This window comes from Buteo buteo, chromosome 4 (genome assembly GCF_964188355.1).
Source record: "Buteo buteo chromosome 4, bButBut1.hap1.1, whole genome shotgun sequence".
Lineage (NCBI taxonomy): Eukaryota > Metazoa > Chordata > Aves > Accipitriformes > Accipitridae > Buteo > Buteo buteo.
In genome coordinates this window covers 35,909,402-35,931,044 of record NC_134174.1, presented here as the reverse complement: position 1 = coordinate 35,931,044, position 21,643 = coordinate 35,909,402, and the positions used below count along the sequence as shown (strand labels likewise).

General features: G+C 39.5%; 2 protein-coding genes across 5 annotated transcripts in view; both read left to right on the top strand.

Moving 5' to 3' along the window:
- BICC1 (BicC family RNA binding protein 1) overlaps positions 1-9,427 on the top strand; it is a 114,990-nt gene extending 105,563 nt beyond the window's left edge. For all 4 annotated transcript variants that reach the window (XM_075025517.1, XM_075025518.1, XM_075025519.1 and 1 more), the window contains 3 exons: positions 2,303-2,463; positions 4,719-4,818; positions 6,433-9,427. In XM_075025517.1, the coding sequence (XP_074881618.1) occupies positions 2,303-2,463; positions 4,719-4,818; positions 6,433-6,563 (392 nt within the window). In that variant the 3' untranslated portion in view covers positions 6,564-9,427. The remainder of the gene's footprint in view (positions 1-2,302; positions 2,464-4,718; positions 4,819-6,432) is intronic.
- Positions 9,428-12,280: 2,853 nt separating this feature from the next.
- The window catches only part of PHYHIPL (phytanoyl-CoA 2-hydroxylase interacting protein like), a 140,598-nt gene continuing 131,235 nt past the window's right edge, over positions 12,281-21,643 (top strand). The window contains exon 1 of the mRNA XM_075025528.1: positions 12,281-12,296. The gene's annotated coding sequence lies outside the window, so the exon portion shown is untranslated. The remainder of the gene's footprint in view (positions 12,297-21,643) is intronic.

Below are 21,643 nucleotides of genomic sequence, written 5' to 3'. Positions count from 1 at the left end.
TTTCAAGGTGTACTGAAAACAGACCTAATAAAAGCTTATTTCTAGACCACCATCGCTCTGCTCTGTTGTTGATGCAACAACAACAGCCAGGTCCCTATTGGGCTATTTGCTCACTGGTGGAGAAGTCATAATCTGTGCTGATACTGAATTTTAAAGCAGATTCTCTTTATGGTGATAAAAGAAGACTACCTGTATGTTTGGCATGGCCTAGCACATGATTTTAAACACTGGTTTTCTGTGGATACAGGCTGTAAATTTTGTAATTACTTTTAAACAATGTTTGAAACTTACAAATTAAAATTTTACTTAAGCTGAACTCTTTGAAACTTAATTTCCTTTTTTTTAATAACTTAAATAGATGCCTTTCTGAAAGAGTGGAAAAAATGGACATAGAGAATACTGGTCCATGCTAACTAACTGCATTATGGGGAAATAACTACTGTGGCTATTTATACTATTTTGTTGCATTTTTCTTATAAATAAAATTTAAATCCCAGATTAACTGGAAAGTACACGGATAGTAAAAGCTGGACATCCTAAGAAAGGATAGCTTCAATTAGAGAAAATATTCATGGTTGGTATACTTGTAATTATTCATGATTTTAAAAAGCATATTAGTTCAGCTGTGAATGGCTGCATACCATATTCTACGTACTTGCAGAACGAAAGAGATTAAAAGTTTATCTTTGAAATGAAGCCATTCATGTTTCCAAGTTAATTGGGCAAAAAAAGGAAGCTCTAGGTTAATCAAAATATACATATGCATTAGAAAACACTTAGAAACATGAATACATTGGCAGTGGGGGAAACTGTTCTATAGCAGCTGTAGCTTTCCCAGAGAATGAAATGTGTGGAGGAGGGAGAAAAGAAATAGCTACGAGGTGGCTGGACAAATGTATTTACCTTAATGTATATGTACTGGAGTACTAAAATGTAAGTCTTCATTGACACAGTTGCATAATAGTGTTGAATTTTTTTCTTTGCTTTTTGGGGGTAATGCTTCCTGACTGCAGGAGTAAGAAGTGTTTCTTAATATTCAGTTTTCAATACATGACCTTGCATCATCTGCCCTGCGCATGGGATCGTGAATTTGTTTGGTTATTTTTAGTATTATCTTACTCTGATAGTGAAGCAGTTGAGGCGCCACCTTTTAAAGTCTAGAAATTAACTTAGTTATTGCTTCACTTGTCAAACTTAATGTTCACATTTTCAACATTGAATGGTTTACTGTATTTTAAAACTCTTTTCCAAAATGGAGCTGAGGTTGATAGAATTTCTCCAAACTCTGTAAATCCAACCCCAAATGCTTCTAACTAGTTTGTGCCCAGAAAATAAGAAATGTAGCATAGCCAGTTGTGAAAAGTGGTGGTTTTCACATCCTATTGGCATTCTGTGGTGGAGGCCATAGCAGAAGTCTCTGGGGCAATCTTAATATTACTCACCTGGGAAAGTATCCTTTACCTCCTGCAAGCTTCCTATGCATTCACTGTTACTCCTTTCTGTGTCTGTAATAAGGGAGGAAGCACTCACAGCGGCCCCATCTCTACACAAATGCTTGATGCACTCCCTGGGAGCTATCCTTTTCTTAAGCAGCATGAGGAAAAATAATTATGAACTCTGTGATTACATACTATCAGTATGCAAACACAGAGGAAGGGGATTGTACTGCTAAATCAGTTTTCTTGGGTTTTTGAAGAACCTCACCCTGGAAACGTTTTTTAAAGATACACCTTCTAGGAATGCAATTTAGAATTGCATAGGGAGTGTACTTCCAATTTTAGTCTTTTATAAAACTATTGCATTTATTTTTTGTCTGTATTGTACTAAAATAACAGCCAAGTCATGTGGCTACTATGTAGTTCCTTTACAAGGAATCACTCCAGCATGGTTTTCTCCCCATCCAGACCAAAAGGGCTGGTTACATTTGTGTGCAATGATGTTTTCCAAAATATTCACTGAAGAAGAGAGGAGAGGGCTTAAAAGGAGGAAAAGCAATGGGGTCTTTCAGCTCTTCCCCCATATGAGTTCCTGACTTGTATCTATGTGACAGTTCACATAAGGTGATAGTATTGCCTAAAAGATTTACCCAAATATCTTTCTATAGAAACCAAACACTGGAACTTAATTAACAAAAAATTTGCTTTATGTTGTTCGTTCTCTCAGACCACTGAGAAGCTTTTTTTGCTGAATAATAAAGATGTAAAGATCTTATTAATTTAATGATCTAATTGAATACAGTGTTGATATGACAGAAAATTGTGCACTTCTGTGGTTTGACTAAAGTGCACTTCTTCCCTTTCAGCTGAACACTATCTCAGTAGCAGTAATTACATGGACTGCATTTCCTCGCTGACAGGAAGCAATGGCTGTAACCTGAACAGTTTGTTTAAGGGATCTGATCTGCCCGAGCTGTTCAGCAAACTTGGTTTGGGCAAATACACAGATGTATTCCAACAGCAAGAGGTTAGTGTTCCTTTGAAAGACACCTTTGTGTTTGTGACATGTTTTCCAGCAATAGTTGTTCTGTCTCTTGACCAAAGCCACTAAGAAGTCTCACTTTGTGACAGGATTTTCATGAGCTGTTCTGTCAAAACTGTATCATATGTCTTTCAATTTCCAGACAGCCAGACTGGACACAAGTACTATTTTGTCCTGCACCTTTGATTTAGACTTAATAAAGAGTTAAACTAGGTTTGGTGGTTTTGTTTGTTTGGGTTTTTTTTCATTTTCATTCAAGGAAGTTTAAACCTTGTCTCCTACTTGTAAACTAGGGTGCTAACTAGAATTTAATAGCTTTTGGTCAGCTTCACATGTAGGTTATGGAAATCCAGTCTGCATTCAGCAGTAATGTTTTGTCTTGGCTGGTGTTGGGGTCACATATTCATCCCTTGCCTCTTCCCCTGTGTGCCACTTGACTTCCTTTGATCCACTTGCGTCAGGAAGATATGGTCAGTCATCTGTGTGAGCTTTCCACCTCCGCACCAACTAATCTCAGTTTAATCCAAGTGGTAGTGTTTCCTATTTGTAGAATACTACATAGGTACAGCCAACTCAGTTATCTGCAGATAGATTATTCTGGTGACAAATTTAACTGTGTCACAAAAGTGCAGTGAGCCCAGCTGCAAGACTTACTGGCTTAGACATAGAGCCTCTGAGTTTGTCCTGAAAGCACTGTTGTTGTATGTGGGAAGCTGTATGTGTCACACTGCTGGAATTAGGTGTATTAGGGAACAAAACAGATGTCCCTGTGGGTTGTGTCAGTATCTCATGTGGTACAGGGGAAGGACCGCAGCTGGATTTGGCATCTTCCTGTGTTCAGGGGCCAGATGTCCACTTCTGCACCTTTATCAGCAGTGGGTCTGCACCAGTTGCTGGTCTCAGATTTGCACCTGCATGTTTTCTCCTAAGAGACCACACAAAGTGGAGTTTTGCAGATTGCTGTCATTGAGAACTGTGTACGAGTTCATGAAGAACAAACTCCAATAGGACCTTCCATTCATTTTGCATGAGTTGTTCTGGTATGCCAATATTTCACTTCAGATTTGCTTCCACGAGAGGAAAACTGCTTACACCAGGGGCACATTCAAGTGTGTGCTACACTATTCCAAGGGTAGACATGAGGCAAATTTGTACCTTCTCCTGTGCACTAAGTCACTCACGTATATGCACTCACAGCATCGTCCTGAGTCCACTGAGGTGTATTGCTGCTCTTTCAGCCTGGGGTCAGCTGGATCTGGTGTGTTTCCTGCCAGCATTTCTCTCTAATTGTGCTGCTTAAGTGCTGTGGGGGGGATTTTATTTCTGTGCAGGAACTGGCTGCACCTGAGCTAATGAACTTTTTGGACTGCAAAGCACTGGCAGGTGTGGGATAGAAACCAGCCTGGGTTTGCCTGCAACAAGTGGCAAGGTCTCAATCCTCAGTCTGAAGGAATAAATCCAGCTCTGCCTCAATTAATTCTGTGTACAGTTCCTTTGGTTTATCTCCTCTGTACTCCCCTGCATGTTCCATAATACCCATATTATCCAGTCATTAATCCTTTCCTATTATCTTGGCCACTCTCCTAAAAAGGAGAGATGGCTGTGTTGGTTTCTAACACTAAAGGTGGCTTTTGTTTGACAGGTGGGTTTTTGTTTTGTTTTTTCTTACCTCTAAGAGTTGCTGATGAGGTGTGAGGTGAGCCAAGTAGTTTGGCCAGAGTGAAAACTAAACAGTTTTCCACAACATTTCTGTGAATGTTTGTGGGGTTTTTGCTCCCAATACAATTCATGGTTGCACACACTTCGGATTGCTATGCAGTACTCAGTGCTTTAACTCAAATGTGTCACCAGCAGCTGAGCAGTCATCCTCTGTTAACCTGCTATAGTCTGGAGCACCTACTATATCTACAGACTTATATAACTGGCTGTTCCCAAGTACATTGTAGCAATTGTGGTAAATACTCAAAATCTGTGTCAGAAATACATAAGATTAATTGATCTTTTGTGCTTTTCTAAAACTGCTTGCTTTTCAGTTTATCTGCTGGAAATGCAGAGTAGCAAATTGAGCAACTGTGTGAAGAAGCCATTGGAAAGCAATGATTGCTGTTTACTCTGCCAACCTATTCTTTGCATGTAACTGTAGGAAAAAAATAGTGAAGCTATCCTGAACCACATTTATGGCTTAATACTTTTGGGGAGAGACTTGTTTTGCATGACTTTCTTTTTTCTTTTTACTCTAGATTGATCTGCAGACATTCCTTACTCTTACTGATCAAGATTTGAAAGAGTTAGGAATTACCACTTTTGGTGCCAGAAGGAAAATGCTGCTTGCAATCTCAGGTAAATAACACAGATTATAATTTGATTTTAAGTATTGTTTGTATTCTCACCTGAGTTGTGTGCTTGTAGTTGACAAAGGATCTTGGAAAGACTGATAAAAATCTAGTCCACAGAGGTCCTATTGACTTGTCCCTCATCAGAAGGTGCTTAAAATCAGGCTTTACAGAGTTTTCACATTATCAAATAAGATTTCAGTTGCATAGTCTTGTGTCCCCTTGTAAAGTTGGAGCTTGGTAGAAAGTTTGTTTCGCAGCAGATTGTGAACTTTGTTTTATGCCCTAAAACTGTGGGTCCTAGAAGCTCTGGGATTACAGGCTCTGCAGAGTCTGAACAGCACTATATACTGGTTGAAACTGGTATTTTCAAGCTTTTGGTTCCCAGTCCTCCACTTTATTGATTAGCAGAGTAATCACCCTACTGGCAAAAACTGCCTAGTTTTTTTTTTTTTTGGGGGGGGGGGGGGCGGGACAGGGCAGGGCAGGACTTTGGGTTTGGTTTGTTTTCTTTGGGTTTTTTTGTTGGGGGAGGGGGGTGGTTTTTTTCAAGGCCAGTCGTTTCTGCAAAATGTACAGGTTTGAAAAGAAACATGTAACTCATTTCAAATTTTTCCAGCCCTCTTAAATTAAAAGGTTGTCTTGTACCCTACATGTAGAAGGATGAAGGCCAAATATAATACCTTACAATGTGTTGTAGTATATAATGCCTAACTAGATTTTTTTTCTAATTGTAATAAATAGCGTGAGATTTCATATTACACAGGAGTGCTCTGTCATCACTGTCTAGGCAATGAATCTGTATCAGAGGAAGAGTTTTTTCTTCAGATGCTTCATTGTAACACTAGATCATTTTTGTCCCAATTGCCTCTTCTCTACTGATGCCATTAGTGAATGTTTTTTATGAATTTAAAATGGTGGCATAAAGAGGGTAAAAATGCAATGTACTTAGTTCAATAGCAGTCATGAAAGTCTATGCAATCTATCAGTGATTTGTATCTATCATGGAGTTTGTTTTTCCTTTCCCCACTTTTCTATTCTTGTAAACATTTTGGATGAGCAATTGCTAATACAAGTTTAGGGTGCATGTTGGAATGAGAGGTGAGCATCTTTTTTTTCCTAAAAGTCCTTATTAAATATTGCTTCAGTGTTGTGTTTAAAATCAAAAATTGTACATTGAGAAATTACCAAGATGCTAATAAGCTTTTCTGTCATCTCAGTTTACATTGCATGGTTGTGCTGCAGCCACACATTCTGTGTGCATGTACCTTCAGGAAGATTGCAGCCTTTGAGTATTATAACAGAACCTTTTTAAAGTTTCAGCTATGTCAATTTGATCTAAATCAATATTGCAAAATACTATCTACTCCACACTGTATCCCTGCCAATTAAGAATCGCACCAAATAGATGCCCGCATCCCAAGCAACCTCTATGAATCTTAACTTGGCACTCTTACTATCCTGTTGAACTGTTAAATTGAACGAGTACCTCACAGACACTTTCAGTTCATGCTGTTCTGTCTAAAATATTTTGTTTAAATAGAACTTTTGTTTTGGTTTAAATGAAAATATTAAAATTAATTTCTGATGAGAGATTTATTTGTGCCTGTGCCCTTTATAGAACTGAATAAAAACCGAAGAAAGCTCTTTGACCCATCAAACATACGTGCCTCATTCCTGGAAGGTGGAGCTAGTGGAAGACTGCCACGTCAGTATCATTCGGACATTGCTAGTGTTAGCGGTCGCTGGTAGCAGTAAGTTGTGGCTCAAAAAGTCAGATGTAAAGATGGACATGGCAATCCTGTGGACAGCCTTCACTGGACACCACCCTCTGCACTTTGGGAGTTTGAGTGTCAAGGACCAAAGCATTTTGTCTGCACAATACTGTGCCAAAAAAACAGAGAAAACACATTTTGTCTGTTGTCTTTCAAAACACCAAATGTGGGTTATGTTTTACTCGTGTAGATTGGACAGAATCTGCGATAATAATAATATAGGGTTCTTTGTTTAGTATTTTATTACCTATAACTATAATGTATGCACTGAATTTTTACTTTGTTGAATGAAGGAAGAATGAAGAGCTGGGATGCCAGAGAGCATAGATTTTGGTTTTATCAAGATGGATTTTTCTGGTACTGCTTAAAATAATTATTGAGGTCTTTCTGCACTTTACATGTTCTGATTTCTTGTCCTGTGGAAATATATTTCTCTCTTTCATTTCCATATCAATTTTTATATTGGCACTAATCAAATTTTTTTCAGGTGTTCCTGCATTAAGTCACATCTCACTATAATGGTACTAGAAACTGGTTCTTAGGCAGATTTTTCCCTCTCTCTGTCTCCCCAGTAGTTATCGAAGAGATTGTTCCAAAATCAAGCCACATGGTAGTGGACTAGTCCTATTATGCTCTTAGGAAGCAGTCTAATGCTGCTTGCAATAATACTCACTCGCTGTTACAGATGCAATGAAAGACCAAAATGGACCTTGCAATATTAACCCTTTGCAGTCATCATATTTAACTGCTGCCTGTTATGCTAAAACTGTTTTTAATGGTTGTCTCAAAGCAAAGGGCTATTTTTAGTACCCTGCCACTAAAGGACACTTATTTATATCAGACTTTTATTTTTAGATTCTATACACCTACAATACGTAACAGATTAAACTGATCTACTGCAGATTTATGGTAGAGAATGAAAGGCATTCATCAGACTAGAGCTCTGGGTTGTCAGTTTGATTAAACAGACAACTAATCTAATTTGACAAGACAGCACTGTTGCCATTTAATAAATGACGCATATTACTTACATGACTATGCATGCAGCAATTAAGTGACCTACATAAAATAGGTGTAATAGCATCTGTTTTGTTCAATCTAGATTTGTAATTGTCAGCTGCAGAAGTGTTTAAAACTCTGGAGATGAACTATTTCTGAAACAAGTTATGTTCAACAGAAAGAGTCCATATTATAAGTGGCTAGAGCTAACTATTGCATTCTTATACTGTGAAAGTCCAAATAATTTGGCAATGTTATTCCTCTGTCTTTGCAGATGTCTTGTTATGGGTTTATGAAGGGTTCTGATATATTGAAGGAATTCATAAAGTGCCTCTTTCTGCAATGCAATATGAAGTTTCCAAGCATTAATTTGTTGAAAAGCATTCCCATAAGAGATATTGTGAATTACCTCTACTGTAATGTATTATTTATGTTCAGTGTACAAGCCTTTTGAGATGGACATAAACCACTGTCAAGTGCTCTTAACAGAAGGCATTAGAAAAACATTTACAGTAGTTGGGTTTTATGTAAAAATGGGTGAGAAATAGTTTTGACACTTTCCATGGATAATTCTTTAAGGTGAGAATACAAAATGATGTATAGAGAAATTTGCACACACAAAGGGAATTTAAAGAAACTATTACTTGAGGGCATAGATGATCAAGCAATAATATAAAGTCTTCTTGCGGTTAGCAAAAAATAACTGCTCAGTACTCATTTCAGCCATATCTGCTTAATGGTGTATAACTCGGTGACTTCCCCTGTAGATCAAGTAGCAGTTAGCTTCCTCTGGTTTTAAAATTGTATTACAGATCTGAATGGATAAAACTGCATCTTGTACGCACACAGTTGTTCACATCAAAGTTACTGTGCTCAAATGCCAAAAGTCAGTATCCACATATCTATGAGATATTTGTGTGTATGTGTGTTACACAGGCAAGAGCAACTTCATGAAAATCCTTGTGGAAGCCACAACTTCTAATTCTAAAACTACACTTGTGCTTACTCCTAAGCATGTAGATAGTTCCATTCACATGGACTACTTACGTGCTTACAGATAAGCTGTCATTTAAATGTTTGCATTTGCAAAACCAGTATTTGCAAATCAAATTGTAGTCAGTCATGTTAATTTTATAAAATATTTTTAATGAAATATATATTCAGCAACACTTTGTACAGAATTTTCTGCAACCCCTTCTCGCTTATTTTGCCTAAACTTAAAAGCATCAAAAAACCTTTCCACTCCTGAATTTTTATCTTTAGTTAAGTACATGCTATGTATCTAGACAGTACTATACTCAGAAACTGATTTTATTACAGTATTAAGTTGATGTGGTCTTCTGCTGAGCAGTGCTTATATCATCTACACCAAAGTGAAGAATTTCCCATTAAGAACATTATTTTTCAATAGGGCTTCACACAAAAAAGAACACACTGGAAGAAGAAAAATTTCTCACTTATTTTGATTCCACAAAGGGAATATGACAGTACCATATTGTTAGTGTTACATTATGCACAAATATTTGACTTGCTACATAAAAATGTTAGTTTTAAATCTGTGCCTTAATAGTGACCAGTTATCTGTAAATATAGAGCAGATACAGATTGTATTTTTGTGGGTTGTGTCCTTTTAGTGATTTTTTTTAAATAAAAGATGAAATTAAAACATTAAAAGTGGGAATTTTCACAACTAATCAGTGTTGCATAAAATAAATTTATATAACTCCCTTGTATTCTGATTGGTTACTGAAGTATTTTTATATAGACCCAGTTCCAGGGATGCTTGCTTGTTAATAAAATATAAAAAGCAGTATTTGACATAAATGCAACATGTTTCTTTCACATACTAATGCTCCAATTTTTTTTTACTATGTTTTTATATCACATACAGTGTGTTTGGCTTTTAGATGAGAATGCTTTTTTGAGATACCTCTCCTTAAAAAGTAATATGAAGGCAGTTAAATTATCTCAGGTTCAATTCATAGCAGGTTTTAATAGTTCGGCTTACATGAGTTTTATTCTTTCTTTGGTCTTCCCATTTTAATGACTCTATATATAGTTTTGGTCTGGTTAGCAGGACAGTTGTATGTGTTCTTTCATGATGGTCTTTATACTATCACTTCCAGTGTAGAAGTGGGAAAAAACCAATAGGGTTTCGTTATTTGGGATGCTGGCCATGCGACCAGTCAGAATCTAGCAAGAGGCATAGCTTTCACACTGAGGTAATACGTACATAATGTTACATCAGTCTTGTCTGTCTGCTTGACAGGTAGTGGTACAATTTTAATACTACTTACCTCACTCAGTGCATTCAGGCATTTCATCATTCAGCCTAATGTGTTTTCCTTGTTAACTATTTTATACACACAGGTCTCCACTTAAATTACAGTATTCCTGGCTCACTGACCTTTTAAAAATCTGAGTTATTTTTCTGAATACCTACTGACAATTGCAGATGTGGGAAGGGAACAGATCAACAGACTCTTCTGTTGAGGGCAACTGGAGGGTATGGTGCCGAGTACCAACCCACAAGGTGTTGGCATAAACTAAGTGGAAATTGCAGAGGCAGGTGGACTTGCAAATTGCACCACGTTTCTGATGCTTGAGCAGTAGTGAACGACAGAAGTCTGAAACAAGATGGTTTCCTTTGTGGACTGTTTATTTGGGAATATTGCATCCAGTGGACTGCCATGTGGCTTCAGTCAGTAGAGTGGTAAGGATGGTGATGGAGATGGCCACTCTCCTTGCGGTGCGAGCAGTGTTCCCAGCAGCTGGCACGGCACAGCATGAACAGGATTGCTCCCTGAACAAAGAGGCTTCACCACCCAGGTGCTCATCACCTCTCTCTGCTATCAGTCAGAAGAGCAAAACTGGTGATTTCCAGGCTGAAGAGGAAGGTGTCTACTAAGAAATGTTGCCAATATGCAAGAGAAAACATTCTTCAAGCTGTGTAAAGGTTAAAAGTGAGATATCTGTCCTTACTGTTTGACCCCCCTCCAATCACGTGCTTGGTGGGGGAGACTTACTTTTCCAAAGCCCTGGAAAACATGGTTACAAAAGGTATATGAGTGCTGTTGCAGGCTGCTCAGGAAAGGTGTGGTAGGCAAAGATACTCAGAAATTTGTGCTTGTACTGCAAAGTAAGCTAAGAAGTATTTGGTTCCAGACAAGTCTGGACACTGCTGGAGCTACCTTTTATCCTTGAAGAACCAGCTGGCTTTCTGTCACAGACACTTGAGCAGAAGAAAGGTTTGGCCATTGTTTGGAGTTGCTGCAAAGTTCTCGAGGATTTGAGAATATGGAAAAACAAATGGACTTCTAAAAAATTTTGCAATATGCATGATTGTCTACAATATTTTTGACAACTTCTCTGAAAAGTAGAGAACTGTAAGGACATGTAGGCAGCTAGGGAAAGTGTTTACGGAGTGCTTGAAATGGTTAAAAGATAAATGAGCTCTTATTTTGAATTAGGGGTAGTTGTGAGTGAGGAATATGTTGTAACCTGAAAAGCACACAATAAATTTGTGGTTTTGGTATAAAATTCCTTTATTTTTCTTCTGGCTTAAAATACTGTCTGGGGCATTTCTGTATCTGAAAACTAAATCCAGAAATTACAAGAGGCTTTCTGCAGATGATGATTTGCTATTGTATTAAGGAAAATTTGGATTTTATCTTTGTTTCCTGTGCTACAGACTTACAGAAGTTGGGTTTTTTATAGTGTTACTAATTTTAATATTTTACATGATTTCATGAATCAACAAAGCAAATTTTATAAATCAAAATAAAGTAGGAGAACAGTCATATTTGCCAATTTTGAGTATTGACACAGCTATTAGGAGGAGCTAATGGTTAATTAAGATGATTTTTTTCCTCTCACGTTGAAGTGTACTATCAAAGAACAGACTCAAATGTTAACAAACTACTTACTGTAAAAAGGTTTAGTAGTAAAACAACAATAAGGAAAAGCAAAAACAATTAACTTGTAACTTCTCATCAAAAAGCTAATTTTCAGGCTTGAAGGAAAAAAATTGTTGCAAACTCTGAAGTTGTTTTTTTGGTTTTGTTTTGGGGTTTTTTTTAAATAGTCCAGAAAATACTTTCTTAAATTCTTGAAATTACATGCAAGTATATTTACAGTGTATTATTTTGTTATTCCCAGTACTCTTTAGAATATCTTGAGCTATAATTACAAGAAGTATTCTATGAAATTCTTTTGACATTGAATTGAATCAGAGTAAATATGAATTATGTTGGGAAATGAAGATACTTGGTTATGAAGATGCAGGACCTTACATGCTAGTCAGAGCATCATCTAGTGTCAAGTTTCTCCACTCATCTAAGGAGTAAGATTTGGGCAATATTTGCTCTCCTGAGAAATGCAGAATGATTCCAGATGTTTGACGAAAATATGAAGGAAGATTAACATGTTGTGATGGAAATCACCTAGTTTGTGCCAAAACTGTGTTGCAACTTCATGGAAACTAACAGATGGAAAAAGCAAAACATAATATGAGAAAAAGAACCAATTACATAATGAAGTAAAAATTTGTCACTTCTAACAATGGGTGATGACTGTTTTAAGAAATAATGGTGCCGCTAATGCAATAACCCTAGGACCGTGAATTGATACGGATGTTGTTACACTTTTTTGCTATGATAAAAATCACAGTTTGTCATCTATGAAGGACAGAAGACTTCAAGAGGCCTGAAAGGTACGTGGCACTAGGTTATGGCTCCCAAAATTAAAACCATCCATGGAAAATGCAATCTCAGGCTGTATATGAACCATATAGAAGAGAAGTGGAAAAGATGTAAGATTTTTTTTGGCAAAGGGTAACGTAAGAGACCTTCAGTAGACAGTAAATATTGCTGTACTAAGGGAAAAGAAAGATGGAACCCAAGAATGAATCCATTTTAAAGCAAAAGTAAATTAAAATTCAGATACAACAAAATGCTCAAAACCTTTTCCTCTAGCAGGAGTCTTTCCCCACGCCACGGAAGAGGTTTGTTTGGTTTTTTTGGTTTCTCAAGGGTAAGCCTCTGTTTTTATGCTGAAGCTCACCTCAGTGTGAAGTTGCTATTTCATGGTACCAAAAAGATTCTTACTCTGAAATAGTTTGAAGGCAGCCTTGGATGCTTAGCAATGACAGTTCAGTACTAAAAATGCTGATTCTTCTGGTACTGAAAGATATTTTTTATGTAGTCCAGCATCTAGAAATCGGTACAAACAAAGTTAACATGGTAAGTGAGGCTAAATTGCTGACAGATTTGAATCTTGCTTGGAAACTGGATAGGAGACAACTAGCTAACTAATCCCTGTGGGTCGAGAGATATTTTTGTGTAGCTATATTAAAATTATCTTTGTCCCAGCAGTGTTTCTCCTTGCACCAAATGGTGACAATAGCCAGCAAGCTGGAATGCTGAAGGCATCTGTCACGTAGGAAGGCTCCTCCTGAGCATGCCTCCAGCACTGGTTTATCTTCCATCTCACTTAAAGTGGTTGCAGATGCTCCACTGTTGACTCAGTGCTTTCTTTCCATTATACTTTTGGACTCCAAATGCTAGAAGGGGCTAATTTTTAAATTTTACATGCAGTTTCATGAACTTTTTGCTTGCACAAGCACAATGTTCACGTCTTTTCCTAGGAGTGATTAATGTGGAGAGTATCCAGAACCGCTAGTGTGGATGATAGCTTTGAAGGATTTTTTTGAAGGGATTTAAACGTCATGACTGAAGACTGGAAATAACACTTCTGGCACTGCTGCCTTTCTTGGCTGCTGGTGGCGTCTGCTCACCTCTCCTAGATCTTGGCTCTCCCATACTTGGCTCTAGATTCTGTTCTTTTCTGGTGAGCAGTCAAGTTTCAAACAAATACTACTGGGAAGTTTAGAAGCATTTTAAATTTTCAGGCAGACTTGTGTTTCCTTTGCTTTTTGTGTTGGACTTAAAAACTACGGCAGTGAAGGTACAGATGCTAATGGTCATCATTGGCCAGTGTGAGGAATGAAAATGTAAGCACAACATAAACAGTACATTGTGATTACAAGGTCAGTTTACATGAGGGCATAATTTCTTCAGATTGTTTGTTGTTCATGAAGAATAAGTAAAGAAAACATTCATTTACTTGTTTGGTTCATTTTTTTTATACATTCATAGAAAGGAGCATCTGTCCTTTTGCATGATGTTCTCATTACAGTTTAAAAATGATTATGCAAAGTTACTCCACAGGGCACTTCCTGCAACCAATAATAAATACATAATTATTCATAGACAGAAGGATTCTTTAATGTCTGCCCACTTCTTTACCATTAATGATTGGAGTACAGCAGCCCATTTCTTCCTTGCTTCCCATCTGTCTGTAATGTTTCTGCTGAGACCAATGCATCCATGTTCTTCAGCTGCATATTAATATGTGATTATTCTCTGCCCTGGAGCTGCTGCAGAGACAAGATAATGAAACCCTGAAAACAGAATCACTTACAATCTAGTTCCTAGTGCATCTTCTCACTGTGTAAACATGTCAGGTGGTACAAGAGAATTTCTGGACTGAACACATGTGTTGGTTTGCTGAAAACTTTGAAACCCAGTATTTTCAAGTCCTCTTTCTGCTTAATCATTATGTGATGAATTTGTAAGCTTCAAGATGTTTTACATCTGGTTCTGTTTGTCAAATCCCTTTCAAGTGTTCATTTTTTTGTGATTATACCATCCATGATAAAATGGGCATTAAATCAAATACTATATGCAAGTGCATTGTCTTTTCAAGGCTATACTAGAAATTGAATATTGGCGAGGCTTTGTATCTTTGGTCTGTTTGGGGTTTAAGTGAAATTTTATAGACATTTCAGAATTTGTGTGTATACAGAAAAACCCAGAATGTTTACAGCAAAGAATCACTGAGACTGTGTCCCTTCCACCTCCCTTCCCAAAACCAGATAACCGGCAGTGTTTCATCTTAAAGCATTTTTTTATCTAATTGAGATTTTCCAAGCTCACAAAATTTGACAGGAGACAAATCAAGTTCTTTATGGTTCCTGAAGGCAAATCATTTTCTGATAAACATTCTGGTGTGCTATTCAACATGGGAGGTGTGCAGAAATATAAAAAATATGTTAAAAACTTTCTTGCTTGACCTCTAACTCCACCAGGTCAGGTTTTCCTTTCACTTGAATCTAGTGACATTGTTCTGTGTTTAAGCACAGAAAAGAAATCCACGGTAGAGCAATACTTCCTTCCTCTGTGCATGCTGTGATCGTGCCTACGTTTTTTGAAAACAAATTCTCCAGACTTCTAGACCTGGTAATATGTTGTAAGAAATGTCTAATCGCTACATGTTCACCTACTCAGAGATAAGAAGCTTGTGCTTCATGATGAACAGGCTCTAAATTTGTGTACCCAAGGGAACCAATTTATGCCTGCATTTCATGCTCAAGCATGAAAAAGCAGAACTCCAAGATAGTATAAATTCTCAGGTCTTCCTTTTCCCATAAAAGCTGTCTGTTGCTAAGCTGCTTCTGTGAAAGTAGAGTTCTTTCACTTCCTCTTAAATAAAGTGGACTGCCCCCTGTTAGGTCAAAACAAATGTTATGGTCTATCTCCTGGTGGCTACTCAAGTCTTCATAGAAGTGAGTTTTACTCCGTGGGGACCCGTAACTGAAACCAATAGTGGCAAATACTTGCTTAATGGCTTATTTTCCTTTTGCAGCATTCACAACTTCGATTATGTAGTATCCTAATGAAGAACTCTTCCACCACAATTCTCTTCTTATTTGCAAGTTGTAATATTGCCGTGTTATAAACAGAGTGGGGAGTTGGATGGTCTAAGATAAACATGAACAGCTATTAGGAAAACTGTGGATGACAGTCTCCATATATGACTTGGGGAAGAGTTGCTGCAACAGGTCTTGAAAGAACAAAAAATATTGCAAACCTTTGCCATTGCTCATTATCTGGAGTGGTAATGATTAGAGGAGGAAAACAACTGTGCAGTGCACTGTGCATTTTCAGGAGCTTTATCTCAAGTGAAAATGGGCAAAGGGAGTGTCTGCTTGGGAAGTATGATGCACCTTTTAAGAAACATTACCAAATCACTGCTCTGGAGAGAGAGAATGTTTCATGAATGTTTTTAATATCTTATCATTAAGTACTGAGCCTATTTTTTATAAATGTGGCTTCATACCGCTACTGAGAAAGTGTTTGAAAGTTTTCAGTTAACAACAACAATAAAATCCACTCTCTTCATTTTCAATGATTTGCCAATCTCTAGCAGGAGTTTGAATGGGAAGTTTCCCTTCTAAGCAGTAAGTCTACCCTTACTTTAAATCTAGATAAGATCAGAATCTACTTCCAGCCCTTCTTAACATTTGTCATATAAATTAAATGAAACCATACCTCCAGTTTCCACAAGGAAGTCACTTAAGCTGCAATCAAGTCATGCTTTGATTTTTGTTCCTGTGAGTTAGCTAGATGGAGTTCCACGTATCTTTTACTGAAGGCTTTTGGCTCTCTGTAACCTATTCCCCACCCTTTCCATGGGCTGCCATTGAGTTCTTCAGCATCCCTCCTCCAGTGGGAGCCCCAGATACAGACACATCATTACTGCAGCAGCAATACTCTAGCTTGACACTGTCACATGGATACTTTATCCTGCTTTGAGTGGAGGAGGAGCCTGGATGCTTCAGTGTGCTTCCTTCCAGCCCTCAACTATTCCAAACATCAAGTTTGACTGAAAACTGGAATATAGTTTCCTGCTTTTGGTGGGCTTTGGTTTTGGTTGGTTCCTGCCCCCCCACCCCCCCCCCCCGCCCCCCTTATTTCAAATCTGAAATAAAAGGGGGTTTTTTTAGTAGAAGCAAAATCTAGAAAATTTCCAATGCTTTGTTGCACTGGGGGGGTGGTAGCACTCCAGTGTGTGTCAGTGCTGTCCTGCCTGCTGCCCCTGCTATGCTGTGCCTGAGGAGTCGGCAGTGGGTGCTCGGTGAGGATTAGGGCCCCAGAGCAGACAGCAGTGAAAAGGGAAGCTGTTTTTTTAGAAGACATTCAGCCAGTTCTGAGGGCAGCTTTGCTATTTACTTGCCTAGGTGCCAGAGGCGCTCTCCCCCCAGCATCCCTGGGGTACTCCTTGTCAGCCGATTTACCTTTGCTCTCACTGCTGGCCCTTTTCAGTGCTTTCCCATAACCTGTCTGGGTCGCAGTCCCAAGCTGGGTATCTCGCAGCACACTGCTATGTGCAGGTTTTATTACTGCAATAGGTACGAAGCAGCTGAGATGCACCCTGAGCCCCTGTGGCGGTGGGTCAGCTGTGGGCAGGGGTCAGGTGCCCACCTGGCTGCTCCCTCACTCCCCCACCTCAGCAGGGAAAGATGAAAAAGCTCGTGGGTGGAGGTAAGGGCCAGGACATCCCTGTCACAAGTGAAACAGACCCAACTTGAGGCAAATTAATTTAATATCTTGACAATTAGAATAGGTTTGGATAGCGAGAAATGAAACCAAATTAACCCTATTGCTATTCTTTTTCCCCACCTCAGCCTTCCTCCTCCGTTCCCCCCTCCTCTGCCTCTCCCCGCTCGGGGCAGCCGGGCGGCCTTTTCCCACCTCTCGCCTCCCTCCCCCCAAGGGGGTACCGGTGGGGCTGAGGGGGCTTAGAGGGGCTGCTGGAACTGGCCGTGTCCCACCCGAGGCAACCCCAGCCTCTCCTCACAGAGCCTGCTCAGCCCTGCTGCCCCCCAGTGCTGCCCCAACTCTCCCCTTGGCTCACCCAAGCTCCCTCTCCCCAGGGCGGGTTTGGGAGCAGCCCCGGCCTGCTCTGACACAGAAGATGGCGCCGCTCGTTGTGGTGTCACCTTCAACCACCTCTCCCCCCCCCCTCACCTCACCTCAGCACCTGCAGGCCAGGGCACCCAGGCTGATTGTGCTGGTTTAACACTCAAAGGGAAGGATGTCCCAGCTGCGGGGAGCCATTTGGGAGTGATGGGGGTTTTTTGGTACACCTGGAGGGGCTACTGGTGAGCCACCCCAGGTTCAGGTGGGGGTCGTTGCTGGTGATGAGCTGCCCCCAGAGCCCTTCCTTCTCTCGGTGCTGGCCAGATTGGGGCAAGACGGGGCTCCTCAGCGCTGTGGTTTGGGGTAGTAGGCAGCGTGCATGAAGCAGATGCTTTCAGAGTTACCCTGAAATGAGGAACACTAGCCCTGGCGAGCAGAGAGGTGAGGCACGGCAGGAGGAGCGGCGCACCGGGAGCACACACAAAGGTCCGTTCTTAAAATCCTATAGAAGAAAAAAATGCTTGCAAATCTGCCTGTGGTGCAGCTGTGACCAGGCGGCGAGTTGCCTCTCTTTGCTGTCTTGTTGTATGTATGATGGGGTGCATCGTAGCAGGGGCTTGGGTCTGCTGTGCTTGTCTGTGTGCTGGGTTGTCCTAAAAGCCTTTAGTGTCTGGCTGAGCATCGATGCCTGTATTTGGACCATAGAAGGATTGTAGAAGATGCTTTAGTCTCTAAATGCTTGGTTTTCCTTGTATTAAAATGTTTCTTTATAGCCAGGCATATTTTGAATTTCATATCTAGCATCATCCAGGGCTTGGTTTGTCAGATGTGGGTGTAAATACTTACGTTAAATCAAATAGAGGCACCCTGAGGAGGGTCCCCTCCACTGCTGCATGCTCGGTCTCCAGCTCTGGGTGCTGCATGGGAAGAGGTCGTGTGTTTCCATGTGTGATACTGCACAGTTTTAAATCGCATTCCAGTGCGATAAGTCATATGATGAATTTAGGGCTTGGCTTTGGGAGAGAATCATGCATTATTTACACAGGTCAAAAGTCATCCAAATCATAGTTTAAAAAAAAGGTTTTTGTAAGATATGTGTTTGGGGTAGACTGTTGAATGTGTTTAGCTATTTAATATCCATACAAATCTGACCTTGCATCTTTATTTCTTAATCTGTGCTGATTTGTTAAGTTTGTGTGAATACAAAAGCAATCAAAAAGCATTCGTGATTCAAATTAACAATATTTTTAAACATCTGATAAAGGAATTGACTTCTTTTTAGAGTCACCGATATTTTTGTGAGGCATGGGAGTAAAGGCCATAGCAGATGGCAAAAATTTCCAGCAACAGGCAGTGTGACATCTAAGCAGAGATTTCCCAACACCCCTGCTGTGGTAGCAGATGGAGAGATTGGCAAGTAGGGAGGATGCTACTTTTATAGTGTTCAGTGCTTCGAAAGATGGGCTTTGCCGGGTGAGATGGGGTTGGCAGAGCTGAGCGCACTGCAGCAGCCAGGGCTGAGGGAAGAGTAACAAATGCTAAGAAAGGGGATGCCAAAGGCACCACAAAAATGTAGCAAAACTCCTAATGGTGTTTTGAGGTTTTCCTCGCTTTTGACCTTTTACGACTTTTTCCAAGGCAAAATATCAGAACTGTGGCTTTCCATCAACTTGTGCGTGCGCATGCACACACAAGCAGAGAAAGGCATTTCAGTGTTTTGTAAACCTCTGCAAAACATTTGGAAACTTCAAAACCTTTCTGTTGTTTCTGGGACAAATCAAACTTAAATCTCTGAGCGCACATCATTAAGATAATTGCTGTCATCTGTACTTGCTATCAGAAGTGTTTAAAATAATGTCTAATTGTGCTGGAAAATGAACATACCTTTCTTCTGCTACAAGTTTGATTTTTCAGAGCTGGTAGAAAATTAATTTTATGAAAACTTCTAGGTTCTTATTTTACATCACGCATTATCTACCCCATTACGTTTTCTCGCAACCCATTTTCACTGAACCTATCCAAAGTTAGAAAACTTTACCATCTCTTTAGAACGGCAGTTCTAGTGGTCAGATTATTACATGAAAATCTTCACTTTTGGGGCTTGTGTTGACTAGGTTATTATTTTTAGGGGCTTTAAAATGATATCCTGATCTAGTTGAAGATGTCCCTGCTTGTTGCAGCGGCGTTGGACTAGATGAACTTTAAAGGTGCCTTCCAACCCAAACCATTTTACGATATCCGTAACAACTAAGAAGCACAAATTAAAAGATTCCCAAATAAATTAATTTAAAAATTGAGGGTTTTTTAAGAGTTATCGAGTGATTGTATTGCTGTATAATGAATATGTTTAAAGGGAAACCATTTACGGCATTTTCCTCTCTGCTTCTCAGGCTTTGCTATCAGCTTGTGGAAATAAAAAATGTTTCTTCAGGTAGCTGTGGGGCTGGCATCTTGAACAGACAGGAATCTCCTAATGCAGCTGTAGAGAAGTGTGCTGGGACGTCACAGTTGCTCTGGTATGGTGCAATGAGAAGGGCATATCCGCCGTGCTGTTAGACTGGTATATGGGAGGCTAAAGAGTTTCTGGTGCCAAAGAGGAGTATAAGGACAGCTGCAGCTCAAATTTAGGTCAGAAGCAATAAAAGAAACCTCCCTGTGAGTGTCATTGATTAATCATTAAAGTGAAAGATTTTTCTTCCTTTGCATGTAAAGCTACAGTAGGTTAAAATTGTACTCAGTGGGTTCATAGCACAATACACTTCTGTCTAGCTGAAGCTTTGTCTGAGGACAGTGACCTGTGAATTGTATTTTAAAATCTGCCACTGAGCTTTGAGGTGCCCAGAGGCACTGTCTGGATGCGTCAGGAATTGTGAAGCAGCTGTATTTCATAAAAGTCTGGAAACTCGCCGAGTAATAGCCTCACAAAACAACATCGTTCTGGCTGAAATGATAAACTTCATTAGGTCAATATAGCTACACATACTAAAGAATTTAAAACATACTTTTACAAGATTACATAAAAATATCACACGCTTACAGGCCTTACAACTAGTTAAAACTGAGGAAAATTACCTAGTGCTTATTAAACTTTCTTCTGTCCTCTGAATTCTGTAGTGAACAACACTAACATACTTCGGCTATTACTCTCTTACTTTTTAACCAAAGAGAAGAAAACAAGTTAATGTTTTCATAGACATTTCAATACTAAATAACTCCGTATTTTATATGGTTTGTGGAATTGCAGTAATTCCTGCTTCATTTTTTTTATTTGAGCATATGATTTATGTAACTTCAGAAAGGCAGGTAGAAGACTTGAGATGAGGTTAGGGAGCCAATGACTAACTTCTTATTTCTGTGAATGTTGTATTGTGTTCTAAATAACTTTAGCTTTAGGGAAGCTGTTTTTTGAGAAGTCATAGGAAGTTGTTGGTGATGGTGGTGTTCTGAGAATATTTATCCCTACTCTTTTCAGTGGTTACTACTGAATCAAATATAGTACTGGAAATGGGAGATGTAGTGCATCTCCTGTCGTTTGCTCAAAAGCTTAAGGTAAATTAAGTGCTTTGGCAAAAGCTGTTTGCAGGAGTCCTGTGGGGTTTTTTTGGTTTGGGGTTGTTTTGTTTTTAAACCACAGGTAATTTTTGCATGCATCTGTGAACGTGGGATTTTAATGCAGGTTTCTACAACGTGCTACTTTTTGACTTGTTTAAAATTGGAAGACTAGCTGATTGTTCATCTTTAGAGGTCCTGAAGTTGTGGAGAGGAAGATCTTCCAGGTGATAAATGAGAAACATATTTGTGCTCCCCAAGCAATGGAAAGAGGAGAGGTAAAACTTTTATAACAGGTGTGCTGCACAAATACTTCAGCTGTACGTACTAAAAACAGTGACTTTCTAAAGCCCTGCTGGGTCGAAGCAGACGATGGCATACCTGTGAACAGCCGCACTGGGGTAGGTCAGGGTCTGTCCGGTCCAGGACTGTGCTGGCAGGAGCTGTGAATATCCCCTAGGATTTCCTCTTGGGCTCCACCAGATTACTCAGAGGCTTCCACAGAACAGGATCAGCTTTCATTTTGATAGTGATGTTGAGAACATGGAAAAAAGATCCAACATTTAATTTTCTAAATGTATCCCCCCCCCTGCAGCGTGCGTGAGGAGAATGCAGTCTGGGTGCCTGCCTGGGGCAGCCTCCCCCTTTCTGGGGTGTCCGTCCCTCTCTGCCCACTTTGCAGGTAGGGGCAAATTTCCATTGTTCTCATAAACCTTAATGTAGCTTCTTCAAACTTGTGACTTCTTGG